This window comes from Xiphophorus maculatus, chromosome 9, assembly GCF_002775205.1.
Source record: "Xiphophorus maculatus strain JP 163 A chromosome 9, X_maculatus-5.0-male, whole genome shotgun sequence".
NCBI classification, from domain to species: domain Eukaryota; kingdom Metazoa; phylum Chordata; class Actinopteri; order Cyprinodontiformes; family Poeciliidae; genus Xiphophorus; species Xiphophorus maculatus.
The window spans coordinates 10,517,463-10,539,392 of record NC_036451.1 but is presented as its reverse complement, the minus strand read 5'-3'; the positions used below and the strand labels follow the sequence as shown (position 1 = coordinate 10,539,392).

The 21,930-nt window shown below is 38.2% G+C and overlaps 2 protein-coding genes across 7 annotated transcripts; one reads left to right on the top strand and one right to left on the bottom strand.

The window, feature by feature from the left end:
• Positions 1-1,730: 1,730 nt before the first annotated feature.
• On the top strand, positions 1,731-4,057 carry LOC102236741 (lens fiber membrane intrinsic protein-like). Its single transcript, XM_005800343.2, has 5 exons — positions 1,731-1,787; positions 2,578-2,763; positions 3,013-3,153; positions 3,396-3,530; positions 3,911-4,057. Exons 2-5 carry the CDS (start codon positions 2,586-2,588, stop codon positions 3,979-3,981), a joined length of 525 nt encoding a protein of 174 aa, XP_005800400.1. The 5' UTR covers positions 1,731-1,787; positions 2,578-2,585; the 3' UTR covers positions 3,982-4,057.
• Positions 4,058-5,626: 1,569 nt separating this feature from the next.
• On the bottom strand, positions 5,627-20,433 carry LOC102237000 (GRAM domain-containing protein 2B-like). Of its 6 annotated transcripts, none has more exons than XM_023340013.1 (13): positions 20,228-20,433; positions 11,559-11,732; positions 10,618-10,681; positions 10,453-10,525; positions 10,261-10,364; positions 10,073-10,171; positions 9,795-9,866; positions 9,366-9,434; positions 9,164-9,251; positions 8,879-8,962; positions 8,654-8,753; positions 8,239-8,346; positions 5,627-7,743 (listed from the first exon to the last, which is right to left on the bottom strand). In XM_023340013.1, the coding sequence occupies exons 1-13, from the start codon at positions 20,317-20,319 to the stop codon at positions 7,725-7,727; spliced, it is 1,146 nt and encodes a 381-aa protein (XP_023195781.1). In that variant the 5' UTR covers positions 20,320-20,433; the 3' UTR covers positions 5,627-7,724. The 6 variants fall into 6 exon arrangements, with proteins under 6 accessions (XP_023195781.1, XP_023195776.1, XP_023195777.1 ...); XM_023340008.1 differs by having other exon boundaries at positions 8,879-8,959; positions 20,228-20,421; XM_023340009.1 differs by lacking the exon at positions 20,228-20,433 and adding an exon at positions 15,410-15,755.
• Between the last annotated feature and the right edge of the window lie 1,497 nt (positions 20,434-21,930).

The window sequence follows — 21,930 nt, the reverse complement described above, 5'->3', positions numbered from 1 at the left end:
ATTGCACAGCGTTTCACAGCTCATCAAAGCACAGCGATGTTAGTGGTTTCTATGGGAATCAGTGTCTGGACTCAACAATGTGGAAGGATGCAACATTTAGTTTTATGCATTTCATAACGTGCCTTTATTAAACATGTGCAGAGAATTAGCTTTCTTTTCTGATTGCATTTCTATGCCAGGTCAAAGTAAATATTTTAAACATGTCATCAATGCAGAAAATTAGAAGCAGCATTTTGACTGTGCACATACAGTATGTATGTAAAATAAATGATTGCCATATTACCATTAAAGATTTTTTATTAATTAGGACATGAAGACTGAAAATATGACTTATCCTGTTTTATTTCGGTTATCAATAAAATGTAAAATAAATGTGTTTCAGGCCAAATTTTTTCATTGAGACAGCAACATCACTGAACTATAGGCTTTTATTCATCCCACAGGAATTTTATAAGCTGATGCTGTAAGACTTGAAGATCATTTTTGAATACTGGTGATAAGAAAACTAACAGTGGGATGCAAAGAGAAAAAGCGCAACCCATGTACTGGAGTTCTGGCCTGATGACCCCCACTGCAGGTCTTTCCTCTCTCTCACAACCTGCTTTCCTGTCTGGCAACTGTTAAATAAAAACCACTAGACCAGTCAAACCTACGTAACAAAAAAAACCCAACTAACTTGCTTTCAACAACGAAGAAAAATATCACAACTGTTGGGGTTGTTTGTGACTTGGTCAACTTGTATTTTCTGTACACTGATCCAATAATGACTTGGGTCAAAATACTTCACCAGGGGTGTGCCGTGGTGGCGTAGGGGTTAGCGCGACCCATATTTGGAGGCCTTCAGTCCTCGACGCGGCCGTCGCGGGTTCGACTCCCATACCTGACGACATTTGCCGCATGTCTTCCCCCCTCTCCTTCCCTGTTTCCTGTCAGCCCACTGTCATATAAGGGACACTAGAGCCCACAAAAGACCCCCTGGAGGGGTAAAGAAAACTTCACCAGTGTGTCAGAACTTCTAATCAAATGTTGCGTTGTTCATATTTTAATTTTTAAGAAGCAGTATTTATATCACCACTGCACACATTTCAGAATAAAATATAATGCAGCCAGAAAAGCAAACTGAAAAGTATGATTCATAAAGATAATTCACAACTTTAGGTCATTTTGCCAACATAAACATAAGTCATTTTTGCAGCATGAAGTTCAGTACGACTAATATATAGCAAGTCAAGAACAGAAGCATCCCAGCAATGGGAAAATAAGCTTCATTGATGTGCATACTTTGTTTTGGTTTTTTTAGGTTGGGTATGCATTTTAATTGTGTTCATCCTCTAGTGACACAAGTAAAGGAACAACAAAAGTGAAATAAGATTAAATTGTCACTGTCTCACACATGTTGCATGTGGATAAATTAAAACTTCGGAAAAGAGTTGGGTGAACTAATTATATAAAAGCAGCATTTGTATTGTGTCTTTTCCTGTACCGTGTATGACACGTATTCATTTTCCAGTGCATCATTTTCTTCCTTTTTTTATTGAATTATTACAGAGTGAGTCCTGCAATAGAAGGATCAAGCATGGCACAGTATGGACAGTGGGCTGATGGAGTGATGAAGGTTAAAGGGTAGAGAGGAGGGCCAGAGAGGGATTTACTCTCACACATATGCTGCACTCGATGATTCACTCTTTTGTGAGATGGACAATGAGGGCCTGAGGTCCAGGGCTTAAAAAGGATAGGCACACCATTTAACAGCCAGCGACTCAGGACACAGACTGGCCAAACTAAAGGTAAAACCTGGAATCATACACAATTATACACATTTATGATACAACCAGGAAGGATTAGAAACTTAAAGAGCAAAATCAGAGAAGCTGAGAACTACAAAGACACAGAGGAGATGGTGTTTGAAGAAGTTCATTTTCTATAATTGAAAAAAAGTATCATTACAAACTTTACTGCATGTTTCAGTTTGCGTTAATATTAGGAACTTTGCACACATTTTTAAATTAGGTATGCTTGCCCGTTTTGGACATAATCAGAACATTTTGGCCACTTTAAAAAGATGCATTAAGGGGGAGTATATAAAAATAACTTGTTTTCAGGCTTTGTCTCAGTGCTGACAGTTCAGTTGCTGTGTACTAGAAAATTATTTTGTGGTGTGTGGAGGGGAATTAGAGAGGAACAATAGCTTGGAACTGCCTGATAGGCAAGCCTATTGTCTGACAGCCATTTGAGTCAAGTGCTTTTTCTGGCTCCAACCAATTTCACCACGCTCTGAAGGATCACTCTGATGTGTGTGTCATGCAGATTTGCTTTCTTTTTTTTTTTGGAAAGTCCTAAAATTTAACTCATAAAAATGTGTTCTTTCTAACATCACTGCAATGCATGTAAGTGTCTACATGCATGTAACAGAGTCCAAAACAGCCTAACAGAGCAAGCGTAATTGATATAGATGACAGACTTGAAGAGATGCCCTTAATAAAAACATTTTTTTACTAGTAAAAAGCTAATAAAACTTCATAAATAATCTCCCATCTTCCCTCTCCTCTCCTCTCTGAACTACTGCTGGAAGTTTAGGCTTCACAATGCTGTACAGTTTAGCAGGAGGAGGCACCCTGTGCGGTGTAGCCGCCCTGGTGCTTCTCATTGTTTCTACAGCAACGGATTTCTGGATGCAGTACCGCTACTCGGGCAGCTCAGCCAATCAGGGGCTTTGGAGGTTCTGCATTAACCACAAATGCCACGCTCACACCATAACCGTAGGTATGTGCCTCAATAAATGTTTACAAATGAGCTTCCCAGAGGTTTCATTTACATAGTTTTCAGTTCAAGTTATTATTATATATATATATATATATATATATATATATATATATTTTTTTTTTTTTTTTTTTTTTTTTTTTTACAGAAGCTAAAATTAATGGAGATAACTTAGTTACTTGACTAAAAACGTTTTATTTGCATTTTTGTGCCCTTTTTTTCAAAGACTGATTGTTGCCTTTGCTTTTTCAGCCTTCTGGGACGCCACCCGGGCCTTCATGCTTCTGGCCGTGCTGAGCTGTTTTGCTGGTACTGTGCTCGGCCTTAGCGCCTTCACTAATGGCACCAAGAACAGGAGGGTCCGGACCGGAGGCATCGCTCTGGTCCTGTCAGGTACTATCAAGACTTTTACAGCTGGAAAAAAATTAGCTGGAAAATAGGTTAGAACTAAACATCTTACCTAAACAGAGGACTTTGCTCTCTCAGCCAATCACAAAGTGAAAAGACAAATCTTTTTAAGAGGCTTGAAAGAGCCACTCTTCTAGCATCACTAATATTCGAAACAATGAAGCAACTCTAAAATTCCAACAAAGGCTATAGTCTACATTTTCTCTCTTTCTTCTTCTCTGTTGAAGGTTTTCTTGCTCTTCTGGCTTTAGCTGTTTACACAGGAGTGACCGTCACCTTCTTTGGCAAACGCTTCCTGGACTGGCGCTTTTCCTGGTCCTACATTATTGGCTGGGTGGCTGTGATTTTGGCTTTCGCAGCAGGTTTTCACTTCTTATAGTTTTTGACTCAAGAAGAATATATGTGTTCTCAAATGTCTATGTGTTTGCTAATTTCAAGTTTGAACTTCATAGTGCAGAGTTGCTTTACAGTATTTATAGCATGAGAAACCAGTTTCCATTTGAATAAAACAAAAATGGCTCACCGTCTAGAAGGCTTTCTCGGAAATAAGATATGAATTTTAAAAGTAAAACCAACGAACATTATTTACATGACATGTTCACACATTAACAGTGACTAAACAAAATTCTTTGGAAACATTTCCTGTAATCCTAAAATATACAAAGTTGGATAGGACTTTTACATGCCAAACTTTAATGATATACTGTGATTATTAATAGATGGTGCCTCTCATTTGTTCTAGGTGTGTTTCAGCTCTGTGCATACCGCCAGACCTCTGAAGAGCCTGCTCCTTCCAATAACCCGGACAGCTGAACAGGATAAACGCACAAATGGTCCTTCAGACTGTTGGACTGAACATCATTGCGGAATTTGCTTCTGAAATATGAAATAAAATAAATACATCATAGAATAGTCCATTCTCTGCAGCTAGATGTAGTTGAGCCACAAACTGTTGACCAAACATGCCAGAAGTCAGACAGCTATAAATGCAGCATTAGTCTGACATTTTTCCTGTGTTCCATAAGAACGTGGTTTTGAAACTAAATTGTTCAAAATCAGATGCAACATTCTAGCCTTCTTACAAGTATAAATTAGGCTTTAACATTTTTTGGTTTCAGTAAATGCTAGAATTTACAATGCTCTGCAAACAATTTTCACATATCACTGTAAAACCACACAGTTCATCGTATTTAATTAGGCTTTTACCTGACAGAAAATAGTTAATACCTAAAAACATATGTGAAAGGTTTGATGCAATTAATCCTTCTATTCCAATACTTTTCCAAAAGCTTTTGCTGGAAAAAAATAATTGCTTAAGAAGCCCTCTAGTTTGACAGGACAAAATTGCTTAAGAAGCCCTGTAAAGTGGCAACATCATGCTGTGGAAATGCTTTTCTACATCAGGACAAGGAGTCTGGTCCATGTTGATGGATAGATTGATGAATTTAAATACAGAACAAAGCTGGGGAGAGGAGTGGGACAACGGTAAGAGGTTTTGAGAGACCTGAACCAGAAGTTGACCTTTAAGCAGGAGAGTTACAAGGGAGTGTGTTAGGTCAGGGGTGTCCAATGCATGGGAATTATTTTGTGTGTGCCCAAAATGGCACAACTTTGGTGCACTGAAGGTGCTATGGTGACACAGGGGTCCCAGCCTGGTGACCTTTGTTGCATGTCTTCCACTTCTTTCCTGTCAGTTCACTATAAGATGGAGACCAATAAAACCTTTTTAAAAAATAACAAAAAAAAAACTTTTGAGCACTGCTATATGAAGTTTATGGAGATAAACTCGTTAAAAAGAAAAAAAGGGTATTTCAGAAAACATGCTGGCAAACTAGAAGCTTCCTACAGTATAGTGGACAGTAAAATGTTTGTACAATTAGTAAGCTTGTTTTATGCTTTCACTTTATCATATAATTAAAAAGTACATTAATTTACCAAACAGCAGGTAAAATCCAAAAAATTAAAAAAGAAAAACTCATTTTGTGGCAGTGGCTCGACAGTTTTGGTTCTTGTGGCAAAACGTTCAGCGACTGATGTATATATATATAAATCATGTTCAAATCTTCAATTGGCCCAGTTACCGTCTGTCCACACTAAAGTACCAATGAGAATCTGTGACGAGACTTAAAAAGAGTTCTGCTTAAAACACATACAGAGATTATGCCATTTTGCAACATTTCCAGTCTCTCTACATGTTCAAAGCAGGTAAAAACAGCACAAAAGCCTTCCACCTGTATCAACTAAATCGTGTACCATGTTTTTTGGGGTTTTTTTTTTAAAGTGTCTAATTGACAAAATGGTATAAAGTTGCAGTAATGAGTACCGTACATCTAAAATATCAAGTCCTAGGTTGAATGAGATGTTTACATTTCTTTTCACAAATTTACCTGTTTCCCCCAACATTGTTCAGGGACAATGTTCACACACTTTCAACATTAAAACACGTATACACCAAATTTTACTTCCAAATATTTATTTTTAACAGTACAAAGCAATCTCACAGAGACTACTTTAAATTACACATAATGCAAATAAATATATAGAGAGAGCCAAAGTAGAATTAAGGACATTAACATTTGGTACAAAATTATTTACAACACTCTGAATAGTGCAAAAATCACACAAAAACTGCCCCAGAGTCTTGAAATGGATAATTTGAGGACAGTGGTTGTGCATACTGCCCCCTGGTGAGGGAATACAATAACTGACAGTAATGGATATGGCATGACAACAACAAAACAAGAACATCTGCTGAACATTTAGAGGACTCTCCATGAGGATGCAGCAAACGTTGAAGAGTTCACCGCTCCTACAAAGAAAGAGGCTCCAAAAGAATGGTGATGTTAAAATGTGGTACTGATAATGATTTAAGTAAAAAACAAGAAATTTGAGAAAGGAAAGACAAACATTATGAGTTGAACGCCAGATTTCTCAGTTAAAAATCAAGTGAGATCAATTTATTATTAAAGGGTTACTGAAGAGCTGAAGACGTGCAAACTGTGAAACCCATTATGAGCACTACATAATGAAATGTCGAGCTGTAGCGACTAAAACCACATGGCAGGAAGAGCCCCACCAACCCTGAGTGAAATCAATTTAAAATAATTCTTAGCACCATCAAACATCGCAGAACGCCAGCTTTGCCATTTCAGTCCAACCAAGGTGTCTGAGGGTTGCGACAGGCACAATGTATGTTTGTCGTTTTTAAAGTGCGCTTGCTTACTTATCCGCTCCTCTCACTTCTTACTTTTCCGTTATTGGACTGTTTTTTCCCCCCCACAAACACAATTCTTCACTTAAAAACTTCACACAAACATAAGTTACATTTTTCCCATGCATATTAATTTGTTGAAATTTCCTTTCCAGACCACGTTTCTTTTGCATTTGAAAACTCGGACCTTACAGTGTTATGTGGTTATTATGCGTCCCTCTGGTGACCAGAGGAAGAATGCAAATACAGTAATCAGTCAAGTGTCAATAACTGCAGACACATGCATTAGAAATACATTACTGGCTATTGGTCTTCAAGAAGCACGTCGCTTAGAACAAAAAGCTAGTTTTGCATGAAGAGGCTACAACAATTAAACGTCCGAACCAGAGATTTGAATCTGCTCTCCAAGACCAAAATCTACGCCTTTTGGACAACTTCTTCGTGTCCACTTGTGCTGAGTATTTGTGCATTGAAGATGCATTCATCCAGTACTTATTTTACTGGAAGGAAAATAAGTTCTGAGCATTGATCATTAAACATATTTAAATCATGTCAAAAACGAAGAAAGTAAAACTGCAATCACGGCAGATTGAGAGAAAGGATAGGACCATCAGGAAATTATTATGCCTCTGTGGGCTGATCTGCGTTAAAGATTTTTCTAAAAGAAAAAAAAAAGAATCATCATTTCAACCCACAGCCAATGAGAAAGAACAATTTAAAGTACCCAAAAACTTGCTGAATGTAGAAACAAACAGGACTGAATTTACAGCTGATGAAAGAGATAGAAAAGTTTTCTCTATGCACTCATGCAAAAGATGTGCACTTTGTGCATCTTTGGCTATGCATAGCACTACGTCTCCAGTGTTGAAGTGCAGCAAAAAGCACTACAGCAGGCTAATGCTGATCAGTATAGCCCTATTCAGATTGCATGCTCAGAGAGAACAGGGCAATGAGTGACAGATTCACACATGTTGAAAAATTTCTGAAAGCAAAGTGCCATCTGACTTGGCTAGTGTGGCACTTTGCTGAGTTTGAGCCATTGTGGCTTTGGTTTCTAAACAACTGGCACACTGCAACCAGGCAGCGCGAGTATTTATTTGGCTTGGCTCTGTGTAATGAGGCTGCAACACGCCCGTTTATTTACTGCACTTGGAGGAAGAAGAGCTGTTCAAGTTAGCGACTCTGAAATTGCACGAGGTTGCTGCTCTTCCTCTACGTAACAGCGCCGGCCATGTTGGGAGCAGAGTCTGAGTACGTTAAAGTTGGCCCTTCAGGTTCAGCTGCAGAGAGGCTGAAGTCATCTTCCAATCACAAGTCCGCCCGTCTCTCCTCCCGTCGCTGAGGATTATGTGTTTTTGTTATACCTGTCAAGACAAAAAGAGACAGTTAAAGACAGAAAACAAATGACAAACTTCTCAAAGAATCTGTTGAGTTATGAACTATTTATAGTAAACAGAATAAAAAATTTTACTATTGTTTTATGATGCATTTCCTACTTCCTTGTTTGTAGGGCGTGTTCATTTAGTTGTGAATTTGGCACTTAATCATGGATTTACGATATCTGAAAACTGATTATAAGACTTTGCATTGTTGAGACAATAGGGTAAAAACCACAAACTTGTGTAAAAGAAAAAAAAAGAAACTAACAAAAACAGAAACTCCCCACTAGGTGGCAGTATTACATCTAATATAGAAAAGTACCTAGAGGAATGTGATGACTTGTGATGACTTGAGAATTTTTGTTGTTGAGAATTTCGCTTTAGTATCCAAGTGTTTGTGTGGCATTATTGTTTAAACTGGATATCAGTTACTTGCTTCTCACACTGAAATAAAGACGGAGATGAAAAGAGACATCCTACCCGCTCTGTAAGGTGAACTCTGGCAGAGCACCGAGGGACGTAAGCTGTTCTTCTAGAGCCACGATACGGAGACCGATGTAACCCGAAGACAGCAGCAGCAGTACCACCCTGTAACACACACACAGAGATTTAGACTAGTTCTTCAATGTTTAGACCCACTAACATCAATAAACAAGTAATGACCTAAGCTGTTTTAAAGACTACATAAACATTATTTCCATAAACGTCACAGAATGAGGCGACAGGTTTTTCTATTTAAATTATTTGAGATAATCAGGTTTATCAGCATGAGACAACGGAAAGTCTCATGCTTTCCTTTGTGGAACGCAACTTCAGCACCAGCAGATAAGAGATTAGCAAACAGGAAAATAGGACGGGGTGGGGAGACATTCTAAAGAAGAAAGGTGTCACTTACAAAATCAAGTAAATAAAGAGAAGCGTGTTGAGGGTGCTGAACTCTCTCTGAACCAGCAGAGACTTGGCTTTTTCAGTTACATTCCACATCCACGATCCACCTAAAAATACAAGTCAACAGCGTAAATATTACAGCTCACTTTAACTTTCTAATTCTGGTTTTTCCTATGCTCATTACTGAACTTGCTTTTTTTTTTGAATACTTGTGACACCTTGTGTCTATTACCTGACTCAGAGAGCTCCTCTGAGGATGAGCTGTCAGTCTGCTGACTGCTGAAACCTGAACCGTTTCCATGAGGCACTGCTTCTACTGGAAAGACAGATAAGAGAAGGAATTGCTGTTAAAACTACAAGCAGACCTAGAACTTTGCACGTCTAGAACAAAATTAGAACATGATAACTGTAGCACAGCAAGTTTTGTTTATAATGAACTCTAATTTAGGGAACAAAAGACTTGAACTACTTTAATAATACTTAATATGGTCATAATGTGTTAAGTCAAACATCCTACCTCGGTGAGCTCTCTGTAGAGGCTGGTTTTGTAAGGACTGAGTTTCAGAACCATCCAAGCTGTCATCCAAGCTGGACTGGCTGGAGTTCTGCACACAAAGAACCAGGACTTCAGAAACAAGTGGCATTGCACATTAAAGAGCACTTATTTTAAAGATTCTAGTGTCAGACTTAACAAACCAAACTGATTAGAGTTTTCTTACCACGTGTTTGATTTTATCAAAGCTGTTTTCACCTGAGGAAAAGAGCGGGCTACTGTTGGTGCTGCCATCCTGTAAAGGAAGTTGCAGAGATGACTTGAAATGATTCCCAGAAACTATGAGCCTCCAACATTTTATGAAAAGTAAACAAAGACAGCTCAAACAGTAAAGCTGACACCTGCTTTAGTTTGTAACACTGTACTTTTATAAAACCCCTTTCCCGACATTTAGACTTTGTAACAAGAGAAAGTCCAATACATTGCCACACTTTCACCATAACAGTGAAGCACTTCAAAGTGTTTCTCAATAGCCTGACACAATTTGACTGTAATGCCATCAGTCTTTCTAGAGTGACCCTAACCGTGGTTCCACATTTCACTCCCTGCTGCTGCAATTCTGGGTTTCTTTTCTAGTTTGACCCGAGTCACTCACCTCTATCTGAGGGCAGACGGAGCGAAGCAGCTGGTAACACGATTCCCTGTTCCTCAGTGACACAAAGACGTACTAAACAATAAGAAAAACACAAAGGAGGGAGGATTATTAGCCGCTGGCTTGATGGTAAAAATCCAATAGTGAAACACACCCTGTTGACTTAACTTTTAAAGCAATATTAATGTTGCTAGACAACATCTCATTTCATTCCAAACATGATAAACTCCATTTGCATCATGAATGCTACAATTGCAGAGAGTTAAAGATGTTAGACGGACCTTCTCTCCTTCTGAGGTACGAAGAGACAAGGCGTTGGGTACCAGCAGAGCTGTTTTCTGTTTCTTCACCGTGTGGATGGAGGAAACCGGAATGACAACCTGCAAGAAAAACAATAAAACCCAAGACGTCAGTCAAGTCAAACATTGCTTTTAACAGAGCGACATGCCGGGCTGGCATAGAGGTCTACCTTAGTGTCCTTCAGCAGAACCGAGGAATAGAAACAGGCGTGGGTGTCTGTGATGTAGAGGCGACCATGATACGGCACTTCTCTCTGCAGAGCACAGATGTATGCTGGGAGGAAAAGTGGAGAACAGTTTTTCAGTTTTACACATTTATTTGTTTTCATTTGATGTTTTCTTATCATTTTCCCTGTACCTACCATGTATCAAGTCTTCTCCCTCAGGAATGTCTGGAAACAACTTGTGGAATGTTTTGTTGTGCTTTGTGAAACTCTGAAAATGAGAAAAGATTCGTCTTTGACATTTTAAGCATAGAATGCATTTTCTTTCCAACAGGAAGATGGAGTACATCAACATGGACTTACACTTTGCGTGCCGGTGCCTTCTGTTCTCTCGAAGCCTTTGTTGTCACCATCAAATGTCTCCGATCTGAAGAGAAGGGAGAAGAAAAAAAAATCTGTTTGAGAGATAATGTTAAGATAATAAATGCAAAACATAACTTTCATCCCAATGAACTAGGGATTAGTTGTTGCTGCACACTGCTGGTCAACTGTCTGAAGGAAAAGTTCCTATGCTTTCTCTTTGCAGACAAGGCAAATTGAGCAGTTGAGAATGTTCTGGTTGCAAAAATAAATCAGTGTGTGGAAACTAAAGAAGTGGAGGATTAGTTATCAATCTAACCAAAGGTTAGGTCAACTCTCTAGCATGCCAGCTGCAGTCTTCTAACTAAAATAGGTACTTGGTGATACTTTAGCACAGATGAGAATCAAAGCAAAAAAAAAAACGATATAAAAAAAGTTACTCTGAAGTCTAGTGTGCAAAGATGTAAATAAGTGTTACAAATGGCATCATTTTTACTGCAATAATTATCTTAATTTTAAATAAAATTGTTTAGATCATATTTTACATTTTGTTTGTAAATATTGTATTTTTACTCAAGGTCAGTTTAGCATGAGAATCCGGGCTGCGTCTGCTTGAGACGGCTGTGCAGTCATGCGTGTTGCACGACTGAACAGCAGCTGAGAGTCAGCTCATGTCTTGTGACGCATGGTATGAGTAGCGGAACAGCTCCTCTTATAATCAGGATGGAAAAGTTACTTATTGGTTGTCAAATTAAGAAGAATTTAACGGCTTTAAAATATTAAAATCAGATTTATGCCTCCAAGAATCAACTTAAAACACTTTTATAAGTGAAATTAAGGTGATTTGTTCATATACAATAGCAGACACTTTCATAAAATAGTCATTAAAAATATATTTTTTAAGAGTTTCTATTAAGTGCAGTGGGTTTCTTGATCAATCCTACCTGACGGCGATTTGTCTGTGAAGGGTTTTGTGCTGCTGCTGCTGGAGCTCGAGCTGAGCAGTTTCTAAACTCAAGGCTTTCTTCGCCTCAGTCTTCTTGATGGCGCCATTGCTCTGGCTGTTCCGGCTTTTCTTGGCTTTGGCTGGCAGCCCGCCACTCTCCACTGGATAGCTGCTGGATATGGGAAAAAGCACAGATCAGTATATACATGTATATACTGCACATATCTTCATAGAAATAAGAAGAGCACAGAAGTGTCTATGGGAGAGTTACTGTGAGGACAGGCATGCCACAGCATGATAACTTGCATGTTCACAACCCTGCGACGCACAAGTCGGAACACGAGTCTAATATCATTACGCCCTTTTGCAAAGAAGAAAATATTTTCTTTTTTATTATTTAAAATGAAAACCACCACCTAGAAATTTAAGCCACAAACATCAACATTTTTTTTTTCCTTTTTCAACAACCACGTCAGTCTCATAACCAACTCTGATCTGATTTTGCTTTACAGTCAACAAGCTTATTAAACCCATCCACCTTGCTCTCAACACAGGGGAGCCATAACTCCTGTTTGACAGATGACAGAATTATCTTTACGATGAGATGGAAATGGTCATCCTTTCTCTTAATGAAATATTTTATAGACACACATTGAGTCAGCGCTCAAACGGACCTACTGGCTGCTTTCCAAGCTGTAAAGTTGGAAAAACTTGAAGTGAAAAAAAAGTGCTATAAAAGCAAGGCTGCCGGATTTACAAAAGTCAATAAATTTTTTTAAGGCCATGGCCTGTCCTTGACCAGGAACACACAAAGTAGAAATAGAGCACGACTATGTGGTCAGCTGACTGACAATGTATTGAATTTATAAAACTGCCTTTAAGCTACGATGAAAGTAAAACCATAACATTATCAAAATAAAAATATATAAAAGGAAGAATTTATGACAAAGATGAAGACAAGAGAAAGTTTAAGTTCAATGCTACAAAATCCGACTTACCTGCTAACTTTCAATCGCTTTGATGAACGGAAACTCATATACCTACCAACAGTAGGCATTTCCTGTTCTTCCAGATGGTTAGAAAAGAAACCTCTCCTACCAACTGTTAACGCCAGCAAATGTAAGCTAAACTATAAGATGAAAAGATAGATTTTAAGCCCTCTGTGTAACAAAGTTACAAAACCAATTATCTCCTACGCCACGTCCTGCCAGAAACCCCTACAGCTGTGTTGTGCTAGTTCAAAGGCAGCCACTTTGTGTTGAGGGTGGTGTGACACTCCGTAGCTGGCCGACGTCAAACCCAGACACTCCCCCAAAGCTAAAGGAAGCGTGAAAAACACCAGCCAATAAACAGAACCCAAAGTGCCGTCTCCCCTCCCTTTCTTACACAAGGACATGCAATGAATGCAGAGAAGGCATTGACATATGAGAGGTTTAGAGAAACCCACCTACAGGCACATTTCCTCCCTCAAGTAGTCTCTTGCTCTAAGCAGGATGAGAACAATCTCTGTAAACGAGCAAGTGAACTACTCAAAGACTTTAAAGACAGAAGAGATTAATTATCCTCATCTTATGAGTGAATCCAAATTCAAATATGTTCCTTCAATCGACTGTAGCTAAAATCTTGTTAAATAAGCCTGATCAACTACTAAAAGTTGCATTTATTTATTTTTAACATTAAAAATGTAACAGTAAAACCATTTTCCACCAGTTTCAATAGCCACAATCCTGCTTGACGACTCTTGTGCCTCTGTCACTTAAATAATAATAATCATTAAAAAAAAAAACGGAAACAAATTCAGTGCTCAAAATATTGTAAGGCATTCAGTGAAACTTGTTTCACAGGTCTTAAATGGAAAATATGTCACAAAGCACAAGGAAGGAGGCTCATGTAACTTTTGCTAAAGCTCTATCCAGTAAACTAGTTGTGAGAAACAATCAAATGAGCTTTAAAGAATATTTCAGATGCTTCTGGCTACATCTCATTTCCAAACAGCCACTGTGAGCAATCCTCCCCTTTCCCCTTCAGTGTCAGTGTGAGTAAGCTACTGTCAGTCATGTTCCAACAAAAACAACACACTAAATAATTAAGTAATCAGTGTTTAACTGTTTGTGTTTATCAGTTGTATGAGATTGAATATTATCACCTGACCCATTTCTGCTAAACAGAGGAGCTTGAAGCACAGAAGCTCTTGGACTGTACTCCAATAAGCTGTGTAATAATTTTCTCTTTGTCATAACTAACAGATGTTTCTTGATGCAAGTAAATAACGTGCCTTTTTCCAAGATGCTCTATAATTGTGGGTTAATGTGTCACAAAGTCATGTGTTGGTGTTACAATTTCTAATGGCATTTTTCATCTCTAGAGTTCAATATTAAAACTCCTTGAATAAAAAACTAGTAAAATACAATATAGTTAAGCTTGCTACATTATACATCGCATAATAATAATGAAACCACCTTCTTTGAGAGCGTATGGACAAATATTCAAGCAATCAAATTTTACATATTTAAAGATCGTTTCTGATTTCAGTTTGTCTTCAAGGGATTCTAATTTTGACACATTCACTTCCAACTAAAAAAAAAGTACTTTAAGTTTATTCTGCTGGTTTATGAGGCCAAAGAGTGGAAATGAGGAGAGTTATTAATTTTTATACATTTAATAAAAAGGAAAAATAATAATGATTTCAAAATGTTTAACCTGTTGATCAGAGACGATCAAAGTGAAACGGATTCTAATGTCTGGTTGACTGGAGCGTCGCTAAATGTGTGTGTTTAACAACTGCATGAATGTGACTTTAATTCCAAACAGTAAGGAGCTGGTACACCAAACCATATATTTACGGCGAACGTTAAAATCTACAAACGCCGAGTAATTGATTTTGAAGCCAGATACTGCTAGCTGCTACAATGAGAATGTAAAAACCACATCCTGCAACATTCAGCTACTTCACAATGTGTTACATGATTTTGTGCTCTACATTTATAAATATAAAGTTTGATATAAAGATTATCAATCTATGACAACTAATGAGGTTTTAATAAATGCTGCTTCTGTCACTTTGATGAACACAAAAAAATGTGGGGAAAGAATTAAAGTTACCCAATCAGAAAATGTTTGTACATTTTGTAACAAGGAAGAAGTTACAGAAGCTATTCATAACTTGGTTGTGTGTCAGCAATCAAAAAAAAAACAACCCAAAAAACACATATGTGGTAGTCAGAAGCATGAAACAACCCATGTTATCCATAAGGCTGGTGTCACTTAATTACCACTTTACATTTACAAAGCAGGAAGAGACCAGACCCATAGGGGGCGAGTCTGCTTCCTGCTGGGAAATTACCCTTTGACCTACTTCCCTAAAGTACTAATTCCGCTGCCTAATTTAAAAAAAATACATTAACAATCCAGACTTGTTTTATTTCCACTTCAAAATAATAAAAAAGTACTGATAAAAAAAAGCTGAAAATTACAATTGAGATAGAACTGCATATATACAAAAAGTACAATTTATCTTGTGTTGAACACAAAATCCTGACATCATGTTGTGTTCTCAGATTATCACTAAAAGAACACATTAGTTGGGATCATTTATCTGCATTTATTCTGGTAACATCTTAGGAAACAAAACAAGCCAACAACAGATAGTTAATATTATTATTCACCAGAGCTTATCTACAAAACAAGATTATTAAAGTAAAAACAAAAAAAGACAGAAAGAAAAAAAAAACAGTCTTCTGTTCCCTTCAATGTTCTCAAACATCAAAAAGCCCTCAAGACATGTCAACTGTTCATTCTGATAGCTGCAAATGTTAGTCATAGACCAATAAGTATAAGGGTTTGACTTACCCACTTAAATCTCCAGGACAGTTAGAATCATCCAAAGTGCTTTGTTCACTTAGCAAATCTTTTCTTTTCTCCATACCTAAATTTCCACCTTTTCTTCCACGATCGTAAAAGTCTGCTGCCTCGTTCGGCCTCAAGCAACTCAATGACAGTATCCCAGCACCTCTGTAGCTATATCCTCAATATCTATCTCAAAGGAGAGTAAAGGTCTGGTTTATTGCGACCTTTGAAAGGAAGTGGAAACTAAGCATGAAGATAAAGGAAAAGACGTCAGAAAAACACCTTAATAAAAAGAGAATTATTCTGTTTCAAACCCCAAAAATACACTCTCAGCCACGGTCTTTGTTGAATTAAGCCATGTTGTCGTGGAAACGCTCAGTGTGAGAGTTGGTGGAAATGTGGGGGTTGAAAGCAACATTGTAGGGTTGTCTTCAGGTTGGAATACTAAACTGCATGATTCAATACCCTTTGCTCATTAGCAACATGATGGGGGCCCAGCTGCAGCGAGGGCAATATGCACAACAATAGCTAACTTAGTCCCAGTTCTATTAGTGAATAGGGCCATGGAGAACTATTAGAGGCCATAGAGCACAAGGGCCTTAAGTTTAACAAAAAAAGGAAAAACTCCAAAGAATAACACCCATGTCCAGGAAATGCAGTTAACTGCATCATCTCAATATATAAAAATTAGTTCCTCTTTTACGGCTTTTTTCCATGAATGTGACATAATCAAAGGTCTTAAGATAGTGTAACTGCACTCGTCACATCAGTCTACTTTAGTCATCATATATCAATTACTTCACTCATCCTGTCTCAACATTACGTGCCACATTTCTGGTGCAAACATGTGACAATCACCTACAGGATTAGCACCATCAAAGTCAAAAATAGATTTGAACACAATAAAAACATGGTCAGAAATGCTCCTGATCATATTCCTGAGGCCTTTCAAAGCATGCACCATCTGTTCAACATATAAAGATTGCAATACCAGTCTAAGGTTACATGCCATCTATTTAAACAAATGAAAAAAGGACAATGTTTTATCTTTTAATCATCCTATATAAAGGCCTCAATAGATGAAACATTATGCATTCGTGCAATCTGAAAGGCAGTCAAAAGTAAACAACTGTTAAATGAGGGATCAGTTGTCCTGAGAGGGTAAATATGTGCGTCAATGCTGGACAAAGGGTCATGCTTAAATTTTCCTGAAGAGCTCAATAGTGGGCTATGACGACAGACTGCATCACTTCCTTCTCTTGGTAAATTTAGACTGCATAGAACAGTGTATACCAATAAAACATATGTTTGCAATATGGGCTCGTACTGCTTATTCAAACACTTTTAAAGTATTTGCCAGTTATTAAAAGACAATCCAGCCCCTAAAGGTTTTTACAACATGATTAGAAATTCACATCTCTCACTAATTTATACAGCAGAGAAAATTCAAGTGATCAGGAGGAATCCCTGAGGTATGGAGATCTGTTGCTTTAATTCTCTGTCCCGAGTTGAGACAGATGATCCCAGATGCCCTCCCACAGACACCAGCCTCGTCAGCTGGTTTGCCACGCTAGCACCCTGAAGACATTTCCCCCCGCCTCCAAGTAGAGAGCTCTCCCATGACCAATACCGCTGCTGTAACAACACGGGTCTCAGGTTCACGTCTGAGCATAAATAGCAGACTTGACACCCATGAAATGTTTAAAAATAAACAGAAACCAAGTGTGATAGCACCATCTTGTGGGCAGCTGAGGACAATTCTTTTTAAAATGATTAATTTCCCTTCATGTAGCAAGAATCTGCTTAGTCACAGCATGCATATTATCATTCTGACCTAATTATAAGGCCTCTGTCGCTTTTTTTTGTTTTTTGAGGGGCGCAGGGGTTACAAAAACAGAAATTTGTTTATTCCATCGAATCAACATTTAGCCAATTCCCTAAAAACTAAATACATTTCTTTGTGTTACAAAGAAATGTAACACAAAGTAAAATATTTTTCTGGTTGTGACTAAGACAAGATATATATATATAATTAAATAAAAATAAGAGGTAATCAGGTAAAGTAAGCATGCATGAGCTCCAGCACAGTAGTCATTAAGGGCAAGGAAAGGATCCAGTTTTCATTGCCACATTCAGCAGCAGCCTCCCAAGCGTAACAGGGATTGTTTATGTGTGTGTTGCTGAATAAGTGTAGCTGTGTGTTTTAGAGTTGGAAGTCACGTGGACTAGAGCCAGAAATGAGTCCCTGTACTTCCTCCATGAAAACTGGGTCCAGAAACAGAGAGTGTCTTTCTTTATGGTGACTGTACTGTCAGCCGTACGAACAGGGAAAATGCACAGTAACATAGTAAGAAGAGTTGGAAAAAACTCACAAGGCTATTGATTGTTTCTAATCTTTGAATGCAGAGGGTTTATTTTCAGTTTTGAAGTCAAAAATAAAAGCTTCAAAATGAGCCACCACTAAATTAAGTCAAATACTGATTAAAACACGCTAAATTCATTATACTGCCTGCTGAATGACAGCAAAATGATTCATCTGTAAATCCTAGAGGGCATACATAAAGCAGTAGCAATATCAGCTGAATGCGTATAACAGCTCCTTTCTGTCGATTAAATAACTTTACTTTTATGATATAATCATAACTTTTAAAAAATAAAAGCTATTAGACTCAGTTACTTCTGTTGGTGTAGAAAAAAATAGACATTGTTCTAATGGTTTTACTGGAAGAAAAGATGAACTACTCTCTGGCTCTTTGAAACATAACCACAACAATGAGATATGAGATATTTCAGGAAGCCTATGAGGGTTAAAAAAAAAAAAACTCAATTGAAACTGATGCCAAGGTATTGAAATGTTTTTCCAACGAAACACCCAAATCTCCTTCTTCAAATTTCACATACTTGACTTTATTCTGACACCCCTCTCCTTTTACCTTTGTCCCTCCCACTAAGAATGAGAGCAGAGGAGTTGAGCGTAGAGTAGGTAAACAAACTGACTTCCCTGCTTATTCTTAAGCTTGTGTCTACTAAATATAATTTGTAGCATTGTCTCACCACCTCCATATTGCGATACTATAGGATTTTGCATGTGTTTTAGTGACAGTGGATAAAATTCTCACGCAGGCTCAGAAGGTGAAGCAGCTAAGGAGAACATTGCCGGTTTCCTGGCTGTGCGACAAGAGCGTTGGAGCAGCCAGTCATTAGCGGCAGTCAGAAAGGCTACCCAGAACTTCAACCGTGAACAGTTCGGTACTCTGCAACTGGTTATTAAGTGATAAACAGTTCTACAGTTGTGGTTTTCATTTTCGACATAGATTTACCCTCTCTGCCTGGCACATATATGATTAAGACCCACAGAGACTTTGCAGCCCACAGCTCCGCCGTGTGTCCTGGGAGCATCTTCCTGGAGCCTGCAAAGCTGCCACACCCAGTCTATTCCAGAATTCTGCAATTGCATGCATTGCAGCTGTGCCCGCTCCCTTTGCTATTACCAGGGAAATTCATAATTTTCTGACAGTGTGCTGTGCAGGTCTGCATACAAAGCATCTTAGAAAGAGCCAGCTAGCCAATGTGCACAATTAAAGCTTCCTTTGTATTCACTTTCATCAAGTACTGTGCATTTTACAAAACAACCCTGCTGTGTGTGTGCGTGTGTATATAAAGAAATAGATAGCATGGAATGTTTTATGGCATCCGCGTGCCATAAAAACCTTTTATAGAACAGGAATGCATGTTTTGTTCACACGGACTATCAACCACCATGCCACACTACACACGCAGCACATTACTGATAACTAGCAGGCCACTTCTGATTGGAAGTGGCTGTCAGACACCTCCAAATGGCTATCTATGGGGCAGAACGTCAGCGGAATAACTCATATGACATGGGGGGGAGCATTTATATAACATAGTGTACCACCTGTGCTTTACTCATGTGGGCTAAAAATAGATTTTCTACGAAAATACAAACTGTCTCATTTGATATGCAACTGTTGATTGAGGGCAGGGAGAAGGCACACAATCCCCCTCCTATAGGGAGACTTTTAGACGGAGGTTGTTTAGTAAATGTTAGGTTGTGTAAATCCACCTGTGCAGGGCTAGACACTTGTTAAGCCATAATCAGCAATGATGGGAAAACAAATGATGATGATAATCTGGCCCACACAGGCAGGCTTCTGATGTCATGGTTTCTGAGCAGCAGGTAAAGGCGAGATTAGTAACCTACCAAATCTGGACCAGCTTTTGTTTATGCACATTTTCCAACAGCAATGATGCTTATTTAAACTGACCAGATTACACAGGTACTCCTGTGGATAAAAATAACACAACAACAAAGCCAATCTGGGTCAGCCACTGTTGTGTTTGTGAACTATCGTGAAAAAGGGAAGTCGAATGGTGATCAACCATGACAGTTACTTCTAGAATATTATCGTGTATACTTTCAAATAAATATTAGATGGAGATAGGGAAATCTGACAACAGTAACCAAAACTAAAAAACTAATAAATAAAACCATCCTTTATTTGACTTTACCCGACAATGACAAGGCAGGTTATCTCAAGTTTATTTAAATACCACCACATCCTCAGCCAGGCGGATGGCTAGCATGCTAGCAGTTTGTGCCACTTAGTAAGGCGTCCGTTTCTGTCGTAAAATAGATTTAATGGGCCTCAATACAAGTGCACATTACATTAGACACCAGAGTCAAACTATTAATATTCACTATTGCCAACAAATAACCGTTAAACAACGGCATCCAATAGCCAGGGTGATGCTCACCCGGCAGATAGCGGATCAGCTAGCAACATTCATTCCGCTTACCTCTCCTTCATGAAGTGCTTTAGTCTGACAATGGCCTTCTCGTCGATCTTCCTGAGGAAGGTTTTCAATCTATCTCTCTTGTTTTCAAGCATTCTTCCCTCAGCCAGTGGTGGTGGTCCGTCGGTTCGCGTAGAAACGACTCTCCACGCCAAACTCCACCGATCTTGTTTGGTTTCTGCTTTTTTTTTTTTCAACCCCCACCACCTCCTCACTTCATCCACGGCTGATTAGGATAATGACCTTAAATCGGACCAAGTCAGAAGACCAATCAGAAGCGGTGAAGCCAGAGGAAAAAAAGGTCATGTCAGACCAGTCATCCAATCAGAATGAAGAGGCTGGGTTCTCACAGACCGCCCATTGCCTTATATGGTAATGCTGGGCTGTCCACGTCTAACTGTCTAGAGATGCAGAAAAAAAAGAGCATCCGGACTTGATATTATTACAGGTGAGGTAGCTTCATTCAGTATATTTTAAGAAAAAATAGACAAAAAAGAGATTGTGTTAATCCTGTTTAAAATATCATATCATCACAATATACCCTGGCACAGAACTGTAGTCTCGGGTGGGGCACTGCAATCTGGTACTTACTACTCATTACATCTACAGTATATCAATACTTGTTAAACTTTAATATAATTTTTCAAATTTCTTCTATGAATATAAATAATATAACAACTATTATTATTATTGTTATTATTATTAGTATTGTTATTATTATTATTATTAGTAGCAGTAGTAGTAGAAATAGTTGTAGTGGTAGTAGTAGTAGTATTGAATCCAACTTATTTTTCTATTTCTTTCATTATTATTATTTTATTTCATGTTTTTACTAGTCAGTTGATATTTGACATTTGGCTGTCGGTTGAATTAAACTGTAATCATAACGTGAGTGTTTGCTTGTCACGAGTGTTCACTGTTCAAATATTAAACTTTCCATTTGCATTTTGTCAGCTGACTTTACACCTATATTGCAGTTGAAGCTTGCTGACAGTATCTAATAAAAGTAACCTTGATGGAGTTGTTGAAGAGTTTTCAGGAGTTGACCCTGAACCTTAACCTCTGCCTTGAAGGTGTGACAAGCGGTTCCAATAAAAGCAAAACTCACAGAATGTGAGGCATGAAAATGTACCATAAAATAGTAACTTTCAAAAGCTATCACACTCTTTTAACTTTTTCACTACTTCTCAAACTTGAACAAAGAAATGATGTGCTTTGGTCAGATAATACCAATGTTGAACTTTTTTGGCTTACATGCAATATGCAATGTGTTGCAAAATTTGACAATCCACAATTCCGGTGAAGTTAGCGTTCACACAGTGAGTCATGGCTATGGTAGTATTATTTACTACAGGAGGAACAGGGAAGATAGTCACAGTTAATGTGAAGGTGTGAAACTGAATACAGACAGTACCTGGAGACAACCGGTACTGATACTTTACAAGACCTGAGGCTGGGTAGCAGCATGAGTTGAATGATAACCCATACAAAACCAAAGGAACGATTTAGATCAAAGCATGTTCATATAATAGAATGGCTACAGTCAACACCTAAGTCCAAATAAGAATCTTGAAAACTGATGTTTACCTATGCTTGCCATCCAACCTGGCTAATCTTAAATATTTTGTGAGGAGTGGGTAAAAAATTTCAGGAATCATTCCGAAGGACAGTCATTTGTAACTATTAATTTCATGGAGCCAGTGGAC